Source organism: Dendrobates tinctorius, unplaced genomic scaffold (assembly GCF_039654945.1).
Source record: "Dendrobates tinctorius isolate UK_male_01 unplaced genomic scaffold, ASM3965494v1 ptg000186l, whole genome shotgun sequence".
In the NCBI taxonomy this organism is placed as follows: domain Eukaryota; kingdom Metazoa; phylum Chordata; class Amphibia; order Anura; family Dendrobatidae; genus Dendrobates; species Dendrobates tinctorius.
Window position 1 is genome coordinate 69,383 of NW_027361853.1, and position 12,201 is coordinate 81,583.

Here is a 12,201-nt window from a genome sequence, read left to right on the forward strand (position 1 = left end):
CCTTCTTGTCTGGGCTGAGAGTTTTGGAGGGCGGCTGTCACGATATGTCACGACCCAACAGGGGTCGGTCCAGCGGACGGCACAACACACAACGGGATGGTAAAGGGGAGAGGAAAGCCCTACCGATAGGAAATGAGGCTAGAAGGGCACTGGCCGGCAAGGGGGCTAGCATCACCACTGCAAATGGTGCAACACAGTGACAGTGACAAGCACAAGACAGACGAGGTAAAAACACAAAACTTAGCTTAACAACTTTCTAGGCTGCAAAGCATCGCATAGAAGAAAGGCACCAGGACCACAAACTCCATGAAACCAGAAGATACACCACTGCAACCAGAGCGCTCCTTACTCCAGACTTGGTCAACGTAGATTGCTCTATCACCAATAGTCAGCTGACGCATCAGGTGACTATTTAAAGGATGGTGGGAGTGGTCACCACCCACATCAACTGACCTAGCAACTCTGCAGTTGCAGCAAGGGAAACTGACATTAACCCCTGCTGGCCTGAAAGGAAAAAAGCTACATTTAAATCATAGTGGAACCAGAGCTGCCACACATCTAAAAATGGATTGTGACAGCGGCCCTCTCCTGGCTGTTTTTTTGTGGTATCATGTTCTTTCCATTTGATGACAATGGATTTGATGGTGCTCCAGGGGATCATCAGAGGATGGGATATTTTTTTTTCCTAACCTAACCCTGACTTGTACTTCTCAGCAACTTTGTCCCTGACTTGTTTGGAGATCTCCTTGGTCTTTATGGTGTTGTGTGGTTAGTGTTGCCTCTTGCTTAATGGTCTTGCAGCCTCTGTGGCCTTTCAGAAAAGGTAAAGTATATACAGTCATATGTTAACGTTTGGGCACCCCTATAAATGTTAACCTTTTTTCTTTATAACAATTTTGGTTTTTGCAACAGCTATTTCAGTTTCATATATCTAATAACTGATGGACTCAGTTATATTTCTGGATTCAAATGAGGTTTATTGTACTAACAGAAAATGTGCAAACTGCATTTAAACAAAATTTGACCGGTGCAAAAGTATTGGCACCCTTATCATTTTCTTGATTTGAACACTCCTAACTACTTTTTACTGACTTCCTGAAGCACTAAATTGGTTTTGTAACCTCATTGAGCTTTGAACTTCATAGCCAGGTGTATCAAATCATGAGAAAAGGTCTTTAAGGTGGCCACTTGCAAGTAGTTCTCCTATTTGATTCTCCTATGAAGAGTGGCATCATGGGCTCCTCAAAACAACTCTCAAATGATCTGAAAACAAAGATTATACAACATAGCTTTTCAGAGGAAGGATACAAAAAGTTGTCTCAGAGATTTAACCTGTCAGTTTCCACTGTGAGGAACATAGTAAGGAAATGGAAGAACACAGGTACAGTTCTTGTTAAGCCCAGAAGAGGCAGGCCAAGGAAAATATCAGAAAGGCAGAGAAGAAGAATGGTGAGAACAGTCAAGGACAATCCACAGACCACCTCCAAAGACCTGCAGCATCATCTTGCTGCAGATGGTGTCACTGTGCATCGGTCAACAATACAGCGCACTTTGCACAAGGAGAAGCTGTATGGGAGAGTGATGCGAAAGAAGCCGTTTCTGCAAGCACGCCACAAACAGAATCGCCTGAGGTATGCAAAAGCATATTTGGACAAGCCAGTTACATTTTGGAAGAAGGTCCTGTGGACTGATGAAACAAAGATTGAATTGTTTGATCATACAAAAAGGCGTTATGCATGGAGGCTAAAAAACACAGCCTTCCAAGAAAAACACTTGCTACCCACAGTAAAATTTGGTGGAGGTTCCATCATGCTTTGGGGCTGTGTGGCCAATGCCGGCACCGGGAATCTTGTTAAAGTTGAGGGTCGCATGGATTCAACTCAGTATCAGCAGATTCTTGACAATATATATATTTCAGCAAGACAATGATCCAAAACACCGCTCCAAATCTACTCAGGCATTCATGCAGAGGAACAATTACAATGTTCTGGAATGGCCACCCCAGTCCCCAGGCCTGAATATCATTGAACATCTGTGGGATGATTTGAAGCGGGCTGTCCATGCTCGGCGACCATCAAACTTAACTGAACTGGAATTGTTTTGTAAACAGGAATGGTCACAAATACCTTCATCCAGGATCCAGGAACTCATTAATAGCTACAGGAAGCGACTAGAGGCTGTTATTTTTGCAAAAGGAGGATCTACGAAATATTAATGTCACTTTTATGTTGAGGTGCCCATACTTTTGCACCGGTCAAATTTTGTTTAAATGCAGATTGCACATTTTCTGTTAGTACAATAAACCTCATTTGAATCCAGAAATATAACTGAGTCCATGTTATTAGATATATGAAACTGAAATAGCTGTTGCAAAAACCAAAATTGTTATAAAGAAAAAAGGTTAACATTAATAGGGGTGCCCAAACTTTAACATATGACTGTATACTAATAGACATGTGACACTTAGATTGCACACAAGTGGACTTCCTTCCTTAGGGGCTTCATCACAAAAGGGGTCAATACATATGCACGTGCCACCTATTAGTTACTTGATCCCATAAATTTAATTTATTCTTACATTTTTCTCACTTCACTAACTTAGACTATTTAGTGCTGATGCATCACACACAAATCAGATTACAAAAATACTTGAACACAGGTTGTAATGTAACAAAATAGGTAAAAATCCAAGGGGGTGAATACTTTTGCAAGGGTGTAGCAGGGCTGAGCTTCATTGCTCTACGACTAGATTAACATGACATCTAAAAAATCATTCAGAGTTTCATCCAGAATGTTGGGATGATATTTTTCTCACTTTTGCAATCTGTATACAATCCGTTTTTTTTACAGCAGCAGCTTTAATCACTTACATGACGATTTACAGTTTTCTGTGTTACAGAATTTCAGTGTATACATAAAAATCTGATGATGTACTGTGACATCTGATTTTTTTTTTCTCGCACCCTTAGACTTGAATGTGAGAGTCTCATCTGACTGAAATGTATGTTCAGTAAATGCATCCAATACTGGGTCAGGGCTCCTTTTGCATCAATTACTGCATCAATGCAGCATGGCATGGAGGCAATCAGCCTGTGGCACTGCTGAGGTGTCATGGAAGCCCAGGTTGCTTTGATAGCAGCCTTCATTGTTGGGTCTGATGTCTCTCATCTTGCTTTTGACAATACTCCATGGATTCTATATTGTGGTTAAGGTCAGGTGAGTTTGCTGGCCAATCAAGCACAGTGATACTGTTGTTTGTAAACCAGGTATTGGTACTTTTGGCAGTGTGGACAGGTGGAGAATTAAATTTTCATCTCTAAAAAGCTTGTCGGCAGAGGGAAGCATGAAGTGCTCAAAAATTTCCTGGTAGACGGCTGCGCTGACTTTGGTCTCAATAAAACACAGTGAACCTACACCAGCAGATGACATGGCTCCCCAAACCATCATTGATTGTGTCTGGAGGAAGATTGGAGAAATAATCCAAGCTGCTTGAGGTCCAGTGTGAAGTATGCAAAGGATCCCCGACTGTCACGATCCATGCTGGATTGTGACAGATAAAAGCACATGGAACTTTTTTTTCTTTAAGCTGTTTGCTGAAAGTTAGTTTTGCCCTCGGTGGCCATTAGGGTCATTACACAGTGGTGTCTTTAGTTCTAGTTTTGCCCCTGGTGGTGGCTAGTATTATTACACGGGAATCACTAGCAGGTGTGATGGCTCTGGCTATTGCCTATAAAGGAGAGTCAGGTGGTCTCACTCACTGTGGGTGATATTGGTCAATTCCAACCATCCTTGGTGGTGGAAGGAGCTAGAGAGGAGTTCCTTGCAGCTCAGTCAGAGTCCTGGTGTGGAGGGAACAACAGTGAGGAGTTCCCTGCAGCTCTGACAGAGCTTTGGTGAAGTAGCAGCTATTCAGGAGGAAAGCTGTACTCAGGTGCTGGACTCTGTTGCTGGGAGCAATAGCAACAGAGCAAAGCTAAGTGGTTTTTCCCTGTTTGTAACTTTCCTTATGTGTGTTTTAGTGCAGTGGTGGGATTAGTTTCTGCACCATCCAATTCATTAGAAATGGATAGGTGCAGGGCGAGCTAGGGTTTTTAGGTATCCTGCTCGTCGCCAGGTGTGGAACCTGCCTAGGGACCATCAGGAGTGAAGAGGCACTGACTCAGTGGAGTGCAGGCGGTCTCCACGTCCCCGTTCTCTATTGCAGGGCCCTCCATTGGATCGGTTCCCCTGGTGTTTCCCTTATCTCTGTAAATTCGCCCTGCTGGAGGCGGTGTATCCAGATACACGTGTAACTATTGAAATTCGCCTGCTGGAGGCGGTGTATCCGGCTGCATGTTTCATTGTTTAAATTCGCCCTGCTGGAGGCGGTGTATCCAGGGTCACGGGTGTCATAGAAATTCGCCCTGCTGGAGGCGGAGTATCCAGTCACCCGTGACATCACATTATCACCAACCCGGTAATAGATTGGCGGGCAAGGGAAGTAGTCAGCTGGGGGCAGTTGTGTGAGGGCTGCTGCCTAGGGGATACTGTCTCTGCCGTCTCTCTGCAACTGACCCCTTCCTCTCCCGTGGGAGCAGCAGATGTGCTGCAGGAGAGTAGAGGCAAGCCTCAACCCTCGCCATTAGCCAACCCTGGGAGGCGCAGACCTCGTGGTGGAAAGGGTTGGAGGGTGGTGAGCCCCTTGGTGAATTGCGGGGGTGTGAGTGTGGTGACACAGGGGGACGCCTCTGTTGTCAGTTCCAGTAAGAGTTCACCATATTGTGACAAACTAATGTGTGTCAATAAACGTTCAGGTCCAGACCTGTGTGTGAACGAGCATGTATGGGTGGCCACCAAAAAACATCCAGTGGAATTGTGTTGCGGAGTCTTGCCAGCTCGATTTACCCCCAAACATGCACATACACAACCCGTTCCCCAGGTCGGCGCTTTGGAGAGGTGTGTTACCTCCAGAACATACATTGCCAATACCAGCGGTGCTCGTTTGTCATGAACCTGAAGTTCAGGTAGTGGCTGGGGTGAACTCTGGATCTGGATGTCCCCTCTGTAGGTGGTTCTTTGATGAGGAGCGATCTTGAGGGTCCAGAGGCCCCTCATTGAGGGAGGGTACTGTCACGATCCATGCTGGATTGTGACAGATAAAAGCACATGGAACTTTTTTTTTCCTTTAAGCTGTTTGCTTAAAGTTAGTTTTACCCCCGGTGGCCATTAGGGTCATTACACAGTGGTGTCTTTAGTTCTAGTTTTGCCCCTGGTGGTGGCTAGTATTATTACACGGGAATCACTAGCAGGTGTCATGGCTCTGGCTCTTGCCTATAAAGGAGAGTCAGGTGGTCTCACTCACTGTGGGTAATATTGGTCATTTCCAACCATCCTTGGTGGAGGAAGGAGCTAGAGAGGAGTTCCTTGCAGCTCAGTCAGAGTCCTGGTGTGGAAGGAGCAACAGTGAGGAGTTCCTTGCAGCTCTGACAGAGCTTTGGTGAAGTAGCAGCTATTCAGGAGGAAAGGTACACTCAGGTTCTGGACTCTGTTGCTGGGAGCAATAGCAACAGAGCAAAGCTAAGTGGTTTTTCCCTGTTTGTAACTTTCCTTATGTGTGTTTTAGTGCAGTGGTGGGATTAGTTTCTGCGCCGTCCAATTCATTAGAAACGGATAGGTGCAGGGCGAGCTAGGGTTTTTAGGTATCCTGCTCGTCGCCAGGTGTTGAACCTGCCTAGGGACCGTCAGGAGTGTAGAGACACTGACTCAGGGGAGTGCAGGAGGTCTCCATGTCCCCGTTCCCTATTGCAGGGCCCTCCATTGTATCGGTTTCCCTGGTGTTTCCCTCACCTGCTGGAGGCGGTGTATCCGGCTGCACATTTCATTGTTTAAATTTGCCCTGCTGGAGGCGGTGTATCCAGGGTCACAGGTGTCATAGAAATTCGCCCTGCTGGAGGCGGAGTATCCAGTCACCCGTGACATCATACCGACCAAGTATTGAGTGCATTTACTGATCATACATTTCAGTAGGCCAACATTTCAGATTTTAAAATTATTTTTCAAGCTGGTGTTATAAAGTATTCTAATTTACTGATATAAGGAATTTTGAGTTTTCATTGGCTGTAAGCCATAATCATCAACATTAACAGAAATAAACACTTGAAATAGATCACTCTGTAATGACTCTATATAATATATGTGTTCTGTCTCCGACATTTAATCCAATATTTGAATGTCTGTCTGGAAATATACTGTTATTTGCTGTAATGTACAGAATGTACAGGTTTCTATATATTTTAGTGTTTTCATTGTTTTAGGCTCCATCTAGTGACCAGAGTCATAACTGCAGTGTCATTGTGTATTTACTTTCATTTTTGCTTCTTTATTTTCCCTCTCTTCACAGTGTATTCTGGGAAAGCTTGCAAAGCACCCTGGTAAGAATGCAAAGCATTATGGTTTAGTCCAGCCCCCATTTTTCCCTTCAGTCCTCCATTTTCTCTCAAGCCTGCTTCCTTTGAAAATCTCATTTTTCTACTCCCCTTGTGTCCGCATTGCTGGTAGGTAATCACACTTCCCACATCTAATTCCTGTCTTAGATCACCCTGCTTAGTTAGCTCTCCCATGGTTAGCTATTAGTGCAGATAATGTATGTTATGTATATTATGTATTCCTGTGAACCCAGTACTGATTGTATTGATATGTTTTACTTGTAGTTTCATCGCGCCAATATACCACCACGTTCAATAAAATACAGATTCAACTACAGACTCTCTCATTGTATCCCCGGTATAGCGGTTTAGCTGCCTGTATAAGCTACATGGATCCTGGTTCATTAGCGAGGACAGAACAATATGAGTTTTACTTTTTATACTGAAGATCTGAAATAAATTAACTTTTTGATCATATTCTAATTTTGTGAGAAGCACCTGTATGTCCCAGCCATTGTTTCCACATGCAGATTCGTCAATGAAAAAAATCCTTCATCTGAACTGAACATTGAATAACATTGGTCCGAGTGCTGTTTTGTTTTTTTAACAAAGTTCATGATTTTTTGTTTTTAAATATAGAAAGTGATGGAAAATTAAATAAAAATAAGCATCAGCAAAATTTTTTAAAACATTAACGTTTAAAAAAAAACCCTTGGTTTAAACATTAGGTAATTTTGTGATGACACATTCCCTTTAATGGTGGCCATATTGGTTGTTACCATATTTTTCTATCACGGTATAACACTTACTCTTTCCAGTTCTTGTGTTGTGGGTTTAATGCCTCGTCTTTCCTCTCGTGCTTTCCTAACAGAGTCTTTATTATCCCACTTGGCATATGCCCGCTTCCTCACGAGCATTGGACTGGGACAAGGAGATGAGCTGCGGTTTAATGAGGGATCTGGGGTACGGCTCCGGCGCACGGCTGGAATGAGTAAAGAAGGGCTGGCAGGGCAGTCATCTGTCTGTGTGGCGCGATGTTTCACAGCCGGCTGTAACCGTACAGAGATTTTCTGAGCCGAGCTGCCCATCAACATGATTGTCCTGTCTTTGCTGATTTCCGTATGGTCACTTATTTCTCCATTTGTGTAAGGAAAGGGATCCTCGTCTGCTGAGCATTCTGTGCAAAAGTAATAGAAAAAAAATTGTCAAGTGAAAGGTATAAAGGTAGGTCAGAGTAGCCAGTTTTTTGCTTATTTTATTAACGCTGCTCTCAATTATTCTGTTTTTCTTTTTGTTTTTTTCTTAGATTTGTCATACGGTTGCAGAGTTTTGAACTTTTTTTTAGTGCTAATTTTTATGGTCTTTCCTTGGGGGTGTGGCTTACAGGATTCTGGGGGCAAGTGAGTATTTAAGCTGCCCCTTGGTAAAAAAAAACAAAACACTTACTCAGGGGAGGAGTTAAAAAAAGAGCAAAATCTCCTCTTCCACCGTATCATAAGTTTTTCATTATCTATTTTTTTTTTTTATTTATACTTCCATAAGATACATGCTCACCATTTGTCATCCCCTTGCCACTGGCCAATGAAATGTCAGTCTGTCCGAAGTCCGGTGACAAACTGCTGTCCCCTGAGGGGCACTTTGTCCTTTTCTTACATTCAAACACAACCAGTTCTTTACATTGCTTGTGGCAGTTCATCCCGCAGTCTGTGCACAAACACAATGGACAACAATGAATAATCCAGGGTATAGCTACACACCTCATTTTCAGCAAGTCCGCACTGGTAGCTAGGGCACACCCTGACTGCATACAGTATAGGTAGGTGTGGTGAGACTTCCTTGCTTGTTTCCCCACATTGACAATTATAGTGTCACACAATATATAGCAGCTGTAATAAATATGATAATATGTCCGTGACAATGTACAGTATATGCCTCCTATAGTGAATCCCTATGTCTATATTAATGAAACAGAACCGCAGCTTCTCTTGATTAGCCATTTTGGCACGACGCCACATGTGTGCCACATTGCAAAGATACTGTCGCGCCAAATCAGCAAAGATGTCATGGCGTAGGAGGCGGTTCTCAGGCTTCCCATCAAGCGGCCATAGATTACTGACGTGGCTGCAGGACTGGGTCTTGCAATGTGATTCGAAACAACTGTATATCAGTCTTATCCTATATAGTAATTTATGATCACCAAGCAGGTATACATGAACAGTAAGACATACATGAAGTAATAGATTTCTTACCTTTGCAGCGGTATCCTTGTTTAATTACACCCCAAAGCTGAAAATATACAGAAAACACCAGTCAGAGTTGCTATTACAACTTAATTGATATTCACTGAACACTTGTCCCCTTGAGGAAGCTATATGCGAAACGTGCATCAGGGTGTGGATTCCTGAAGACTGGTACGGGTCATTAATTGTAATTTACATTTATATCTATTAGCCTTTATATCATTGTTTTTGTATTTTTATGTTTTGTATGTTTTTAAGCATGATCCAATAAATACTAAATTTTATTTTCTATAAAAGTGTGGCCATTTTCTTTTGGGATCTATGATTTAATTTTTTTTCTAACTCTTTTTACTTGTCATCAAAAGGATATTGTAACCATTGGCATTAATTGCATTTCCTTGGTCCTAACTTTGGTGTCCAATCAGTAGAACATGCCTATGGACATGGGAATTCTGCCTCAATTATATATCCTCCATATGGTTTTTAAAACTTAAACCAGATACTGAAACTTTATTCTGTTTTTTTTCAGTTTTCATTTATTGATTTTAGTTTTTTTAGTGTTTTTTTTTTACTATATATCATTAGGAAGCAGCTTCTGTTCACAGTATTTGGAGACGTACAGCAGCCACATGGATCATAAGAACGAATAGTTTGGAGATGTTAATTGACTTCTACGGGAGAGATTTCTAAGCATGCTCTGTGACCTGTGCAGACAGGATTGTTCACAGAGGGGGAGGAGGTGAGTTGTAACTGTCACCTAATGCGAATGGGTTGATCCTATGTCGTCTACTGTATATGTAGGGGTTAGTCTCCATTGATGGAAAAGTGATCTCTACAGAACAGAAAGTGTCTCATGTTAGTAGGCAGGTATGACCAAGTAATATACTTCAGCCTCCCTGCTGTGAGTAGAATTGAGGCTACGTTCCCACAATGAGTTTTTGGCGAGTTTTTTTATCTTGCGTATTTTCCAAAAAATGCAAGTAGCCTATTTTACTTAATGAGTGCAGAAATGGTGCAGAAAATTTGCAATAATCAAAAACTCATCAAATGTTCATCGTGTGAACGTAGTCTTATATAATGCGCGGAGCAGAGTTGTAGGAGGCCCAAGATTTGGAAGATCTGCTTGCCAGGACTTTGGGTTTATTGTGCACTCTGGTTTACCACCCCTACACTTTTACACTGAGATAAGTTATCAATAGGAATGAGTTGACCCGTGAAAGTTCAGGCTCTGGTACGTGACCCAAACTTTATTCCAAGCTTCGGTTCGGGTAACAGAACTGTACCCCAACTTGAATTTGAACCCCATTCAAAAGAATAGGGACCCAGACTTTTGACCTGGAAAATTCTCTCTCTCTCTCCTTCCCCTGTTCGGTGTTCAGCCCCAGACACTAACCGTTCGGTACAAATCCCGAAGTTTTAAGTTCAGGTTTGCTCATCTCTAGTCTTCAATGATTGCTATCATCGTAGTTTCTTCTACATACAGTAGCTACCTATTGCCAATTAGATTTTACAAGGTCACACATTATTTAGTTACACCTAGGATGGTGAAGCAGCTGTCAAGAAACCCATAAAATGGGAAATTGTACTTTTTATGGAGTAAAACAAAATGCCGTCAGATTTTAGAACGCTCTTTGTACATGCAGATTGGTGGGTAAAGATAAAAATACTTACAAATCCAGCACAGTTGTCACAAAACGTTGGACGGAGGTAGGTGGTCTCCTGGAAGTTGTGTAGGAAACCCAAGCCAAGTTTGGAACATATGGAGCTGGCTCGCATGAAATATGCTGTGATTTCTTGTCTGCTAATCTGACCTTCCCTGTAAAGATCAGAAGACAGCCATTGACTGGTGAATGAATGATAGGTCCAGTTGACATCTTTTGCTTCCATTATGGTAATTGCTTTAGGCTGGAATCACATATCCAGTTTGCTGAGCTGGAAACCAAACTAGATCCGAGAGGAAGGAAAATTATTGGGCCACATTCAGACGCCGATTTTCTCACATACGAGCAAAACAGATGGATTTTTTTTTATCAGTGTTTGACCTGAGTGCCATCAGTTTTTCTCGTAGGTGGAGAAGAAAAAAAACGTTTCTCCACATTCTCCTTTCTGACAGTCCATGAAAATTGTACTACACTCAGTCATCTGAGTGCGGTCCAATTATTTTCATGAACCCATAGAACTGCGTTGACGATTTTGACTGGACGCTCGGATCAAAATCAGACATTTCTCAGCGATTTTCCGCAAACTGCTCAGTCCGTGAAAAATCACAGATCACCCACAGATGCCACGCTATAGTTGTGGCCAAAAGTATTGACACCCCTGCAATTCTGTCAGATAATACTCAGTTTCTTCCTGAAAATGATTGCAGACACAAATTCTTTGTTATTATCTTCATTTAATTTGTCTTAAATGAAAAAACACAAAAAGAATTGTCCTAAAGCCAAATTGGATATAATTCCACACCAAACATAAAAAAGAGGGTGGACAAAAGTATTGGCACTGTTCGAAAAATCATGTGATGCTTCTCTAATTTGTGTATTTAACAGCACCTGCAACTTACCTGTGGCACCTAACAGGTGTTGGCAATAACTAAATCACACTTGCAGCCAGTTGACATGGATTAAAGTTGACTCAACCTCTGTCCTGTGTCCTTGTGTGTACCACATTGAGCATGGAGAAAAGAAAGAAGACCAAAGAACTGTCTGAGGACTTGAGAAACCAAATTGTGAGGAAGCATGAGCAATCTCAAGGCTACAAGTCCATCTCCAAAGACCTGAATGTTCTTGTGTCTACCGTGCGCAGTGTCATCAAGAAGTTTAAAGCCCATGGCACTGTGGCTAACCTCCCTAGATGTGGACGGAAAAGAAAAATTGACAAGAGATTTCAATGCAAGATTGTGTGGATGTTGGATAAAGAACCTCGACTAGCATCCAAACAAGTTCAAGCTGCCCTGCAGTCCGAGGGTACAACAGTGTCAACCCGTACTAGCCGTCGGCGTCTGAATGAAAAGGGACTGTATGGTAGGAGACCCAGGAAGACCCCACTTCTTACCCCGAGACATAAAAAAGCCAGGCTGGAGTTTGCCAAAACTTACCTGAAAAAGCCTAAAACGTTTTGGAAGAATGTTCTCTGGTCAGATGAGACAAAAGTAGAGCTTTTTGGGCAAAGGCATCAACATAGAGTTTACAGGAGAAAAAAAGAGGCATGCAAAGAAAAAAATACGGTCCCTACAGTCAAACATGGCGGAGGTTCCCTGATGTTTTGGGGTTGCTTTGCTGCCTCTGGCACTGGACTGCTTGACCGTGTGCATGGCATTATGAAGTCTCAAGACTACCAACAAATTTTGCAGCATAATGTAGGGCCCAGTGTGAGAAAGCTGGGTCTCCCTCAGGTCTCCCTCAGAGGTCATGGGTCTTCCAGCAGGACAATGAGCCAAAACACACTTCAAAAAGCACTAGAAAATGGTTTGAGAGAAAGCACTGGAGATTTCTAAGGAGGCCAGCAATGAGTCCAGACCTGAATGCCATAGAACACCTGTGGAGAGATCTAAAAATGGA

At 42.6% G+C, this 12,201-nt stretch overlaps 1 protein-coding gene across 4 annotated transcripts in view; it reads right to left on the reverse strand.

The window, feature by feature from the left end:
* The window catches only part of RASGRP1 (RAS guanyl releasing protein 1), a 65,627-nt gene that overhangs the window by 2,421 nt on the left and 51,005 nt on the right, over positions 1-12,201 (reverse strand). For all 4 annotated transcript variants that reach the window (XM_073552143.1, XM_073552142.1, XM_073552141.1 and 1 more), the window contains 4 exons: positions 10,316-10,460; positions 8,654-8,690; positions 7,959-8,108; positions 7,214-7,581 (listed from right to left, as the gene is read on the reverse strand). In XM_073552143.1, coding sequence (XP_073408244.1) covers positions 7,214-7,581; positions 7,959-8,108; positions 8,654-8,690; positions 10,316-10,460 — 700 coding nt within the window. The remainder of the gene's footprint in view (positions 1-7,213; positions 7,582-7,958; positions 8,109-8,653; positions 8,691-10,315; positions 10,461-12,201) is intronic.